This window comes from Agrilus planipennis, unplaced genomic scaffold, assembly GCF_000699045.2.
Source record: "Agrilus planipennis isolate EAB-ADULT unplaced genomic scaffold, Apla_2.0 scaffold268, whole genome shotgun sequence".
Taxonomy (NCBI): domain Eukaryota; kingdom Metazoa; phylum Arthropoda; class Insecta; order Coleoptera; family Buprestidae; genus Agrilus; species Agrilus planipennis.
Window position 1 is genome coordinate 188,763 of NW_020440374.1, and position 4,995 is coordinate 193,757.

The following is a 4,995-nucleotide window of genomic DNA, read 5'->3' on the forward strand; positions in this document are numbered from 1 at the left end:
ACCTTCAGTTTGACCGGCGCAAAGTAGAAAAGAACAGCACTAGGCCAGAAAAGGAAGGAGACAACTCTCGGCCAAACTCTTAACCGGTGAGGAGCGTATATTCCGTACAGTACTGCACGGAAAAATTGAGCATTTTATCCACTAAAATTGCATTTCTCAAATGTGCTGTTATTGGTACCATTTACTACTGAAAATATCAGCGAGATGTTTATTTATATTTGAAAGACATATTAAAGGCTTTAACGCTTGTTTTTGACTCTCACTACTATTCATGATTGAACAAAACTTTTGGCAGGTGCTGTATGAGAAAGTATGTTTAATGAACAAGAGTCGAGAGTATAATGAGCTTTTTTTCTCCCTACCTGCAATTTTGCCAGCGCGCATCCAAGACATTGGAAGAGACACATTGCTAGAGAAAGTAAATGAAGTATACTGCGAAAGTTAAATTCTTTAGTCGGATACAGATTGGACTATTCCTTAAAAATATACTTCGAAAATCGTCCCTTTTTCATACATTACCATTACATAATTCCCATGTGATTCCCACTATTATTATGTAACACATTAAACGAAAGTTACAATTTCACTCACCTGTATACTATGCCTTTACTGTGCAAAAACTTTAATCCAGAAATAATTTCAGCTGCATAGAATCGAGCTCTTGGTTCAGGAAATCTTCCAGACTGTTGAATGTGGAACATGAGATCGCCACCATTGAGATACTCCATAACGAAAAATAGATGAGACTGCAAAGAACGAGAATATCAGTGCTCCATATTCCAAAAAATAGTCCGAAAATATGACCAGAGCTCATAGTCAGATAAAAGAAAATAAAATTGATATTCTTAGGAAGGATCCGTGAACAGTAGCAAATATAGGGTCTGCTAAATAGTGCATAGACGGAGGATAGGGTTGTTGGAATCAGTGGGTAGAAAGAGACATGAGGCTGACTGGAATATTGTTACAACAGCAGCGTTTGCTTAAGTGAAAATAGGAACATAACAGATCTTGGTCTAGTTGATATAATATCGGTCTTGGTCTTGGTCTAGCGTGTTAAGTTTTAGTCTTACTAACTTAATCAATAATTGTCGTAAATGCTGAAATTTTCTGTAATACATCCGAGCTTATCAAAAAAATAGTGTCAATAGTTATGAGAACTCAAAAACTTACCCTTCCTCCAATGCATAAATTGACCCTTCCTTCAACGCATAAATTCCCCTTTTAGCGAACACAATGCTACAAGGTGTTTGAAAGAAGTTAAAAAATAACGAATAAAAATTAATTCGTCTCTCTTTTTTTTACGCCATGTGTTATCCAGACATAGGAACAAAGAACACTTATTCCGAGGGCATCCTTGTATGTACAGGGTTTGTCCGGAAAGTAATAGGACTAATTTCCTTCCGCCGCGACTATACTTCGGAGCGTGCGCGCACCGACTGGATTCGGTAGAGGGCATTCCTAGCTAACGAACGAGCGGCTGGTGAGTTGTCTCCGAGCACCTGGAGAGTCAGAACAGGCTTTTTCGCGCGACGTGTTTCTGTGAGTGGTGCAAGCCGAAAATGCAGCGTTCGTTAGAGCAGAGGTACGCGATTAAATTCTTTGTGAAACTCGGTAGATCTGCGACAGAGACGTTTGATATGAACAAGCAGGCTTACCCNTTTGGGAAACTCGGTAGTCGTAAATAAAACTGATGTGTAGTCGTATGAATTATTTTAATTTCCTTTTTTATTTGATTTTGAGAAGTGAGGAGAACTAGAGGACCTTTCAATGTGTTATTCTCTGACCGACTATCCAGTCTTCAATTTTTCATACACCAGGGTCAACTTTTAGAAAGTTACCCCCGGTGGGTAGTTGTCGAAAAGATATTTTTTATTGAGGACCATAAATAAATCGCCTGTACGTTCAAAGGCCAGTTACGGCTATTGTACAGACGTTTTATTTATGTCCTCTGAAAAATACTAGTTTGTGTCCTCTACAAAGATCATGAAAACAAGGGCGTTATTGACGAATTTATCTATGTATTACCTTAATGTAATTATCATTTAATAAAAAAAGTGATTGCCAAAAGAATACCAAGTTATTTTCTTAAATCCGTTTATAGCTTGCGATTTATGTTAAGTAGAACGATATTTTTATTGATAGAGAGTAGGTCGTGGAAGTTCAGTGAGCCAGTTTGTTTCGATTATTTTTGAAACTGGAAGATTTTCAGTAGGTACATTTCCTGGTTTTGAAAAAGGATTGTCGCCAGGTGAGTGGGAATTCTAGACGCTTTTAACTTATTGCAACACCAAACATAATTGGATAATGAGGTCGAAATGGATAAAAATAAACGGAAATTATTATTCTACTTTTTCCACTAGAACCTGGTTGCTAACAGACGAGATGCTAATTAAGAAATTTTGGGAAATAGAAACTCGTTTATATCCTACACGACCCATTAATGCTGGAAGACCTAATTATATGCCTATTTCTATCTACTTATGACAGCAAGGAGATCGCCATCTGAACTGATGTATTTCATATCTTAGACAAGGGCCTTAGTAGTACCAAAGCTTGATGGCGTGCCGAAGAGATCTAATAAGATCAGGTAGCTAGGCTGCACCGTCAACTCAGGTAGACAAGTTCAAATACCTTACTAAGGTCTTGTACAACGCTTGAAATACTTCAATAGCTTTTTGGATAGTGTTGTAATTTTTGTTAAGTAAGTTAATAACAAAAAACATGATAGGGTTGAAGTTTCACATACTATCCGATTCTTCAGTCTTTTATCAATTTCTGCTAAATTACTTAAAAATAAATACATCTACTTTAAATATTAAGCCAGAAAGTCAGGTAACTCAGGACAGAATAGGCGGTAGAGAACAGTACAGGATCGAGTTGCTAATAGATACTATCTGTTAGAAACACGACTCTACATGGATGTATCACATGGATGATGGGCGCGACGGAAAAGAAAAGTTTGACAGTGGATAGAACATAAGGAACTAATAGAGGAAATAGGATGTTTTGCGACATGAAGGGACAGTTAGACATATTAAAAACTTAAACGTGAGTACAGAGAGTACAGCTTAACAAGTATAGGAAGAAGTTTCAGTTAGAAACGTTTATGCGCGGAAGAAAGACAAAAAAATTATTCGGAGGAAGGACGACAGAATAAAGGAAGATTTCTCGCACGTTTCCTTTAGACATGGAGAAGGGACCAACATGAATTGCTAACCAATTTGTCGACTGCTTTGAAAACATTGAGTACAAATAAAACAATCATTGCAGCTCGTAGTGAAATAAAAGAGAAATACATGTAGACTCAAGAAAGCAAACCGTAATAACAACAATAAAACCAATAACAATAGTAAAAACGATAAAAACACACAAATAACAAGAACCAACGGGAGTAATTGTGGTGTCCCCGAATGTTATCTCGCCAAATGGTCGAACAGAAGTGGCTTTCCTCGCTTCCACAAGCTTTCAGTTTACCGCGCATCCATAGGCGGAAACAATTCACACTTCTTCCTATTTGTGTCGATCTGTACAATGAGGCAGAGGTAGACCTAAACTGATTAGCATTCGCAAATAAATGCGAAGATTGGATCAGGATATTAGGACGCAGTGAATGTGATCAACCATTCTTTGGACTGAGGATCTTGAGATGATGTATTCAAAATAATTTTATAGAAAGATTTTTTTCAAATGCTTAGTTTAGAAAGTACTGACTAAAGGCTACCGTCACGATTTTTTTAAGTTGGAGGGACGAGGAGCTTTAATAGTAAGTTGAAAATCAAGTGTTTATTGACTACATAAAAAGGTCCTACAACTTTTTTTGTTGCTTTATAGAAGAACTAAGTATCTGAAGGGGCAAATTATAGACCTTCAAACAAACATTGTAAAATTAATGATGAACATAATTAACATGGTCGAAAATGATGTCTGATTTCTGTTACGTATATTCTCTGGTTCAAGTCGTTTAATAATTCCGTTCGTTTTAGTTTAAAAGGTCAATTCCCCTAAGGTAATTGTATTTCTATTTTAAGCAAAACTGACATAGAAATGTCATAATAATATTACTGTTTTCATTCTGTTACTGTTTACAACTGTGTAGATGTGTTAAACATTATAATTTATTCAATACATGTGTGCGTGTGTGCGTTTTAAACATAAATTTTTGCGGTTTTTACGGTTTAAATATTGCAAAATGTTGAATTATTTAATTTACACACTGATATTTTTTTGGTCCTTGGCCAAAAGCATTTTAATTAAGATAAAAGATTACACATAATAATATTTATAGAAACATTCCAAAAGTGTGTTGCATAATTTCGTATAACGTTAATCATACATCCGCAATACAGACTTTGGGAAAATGAAATAATTTGGAACAATTTGCTAAAATATATCGTAGATGATCTTTAACAAAAACATTTTATTATTATTATAAAAGAAATAAACAAAAGATCATCCACATAAGGCTTAATAAATAATAATTTTGGAATATGTAAAATTATAACATTGAAAAAAAAAATATTTTTAAATATGCACATTAATAGCATGTCCATTTTAGCGTAAAATTATTAGCTAAAAGTGCAGTTTATGGACACTCTCGTTGAAGTTGGCTTCAAATATTGCAATAGTGCCAACAAAACCTTAATACCCAAAACGCGTAGGAGCCATAGAGATAATCCAACAATGCAGGCAACTGCCACACCGACTATTATTTAAAGGACATGACAATGTCGTTCGTAATATTAATTTGAAATCATTTTTTCGATTTTTTTATTTACCCACTACAAACTACCTCAAATTAATGAGCGAAAAATTGTTGTTGTTGTCACACCCCCGCCGGGAATCGAACCCGGGACCTTTGGCTTTACGCGCCAATGTTCTACCACTAAACTACGAAAGGTGACAAATGCAAACACGACTAACTGACCTACAAGGTTAACGATCCGTCGATTTTTATTAACTTAATTATATATATATGCTTGCTTACTTCTGGTGCCA

The 4,995-nt window shown here is 35.5% G+C and overlaps 1 protein-coding gene across 3 annotated transcripts in view; it reads right to left on the reverse strand.

Moving 5' to 3' along the window:
* The window catches only part of LOC108742471 (putative protein kinase C delta type homolog), a 127,042-nt gene that overhangs the window by 18,007 nt on the left and 104,040 nt on the right, over nt 1–4,995 (reverse strand). For all 3 annotated transcript variants that reach the window (XM_025979687.1, XM_025979688.1, XM_025979689.1), the window contains one exon: nt 592–746. In XM_025979687.1, coding sequence (XP_025835472.1) covers nt 592–746 — 155 coding nt within the window. The remainder of the gene's footprint in view (nt 1–591; nt 747–4,995) is intronic.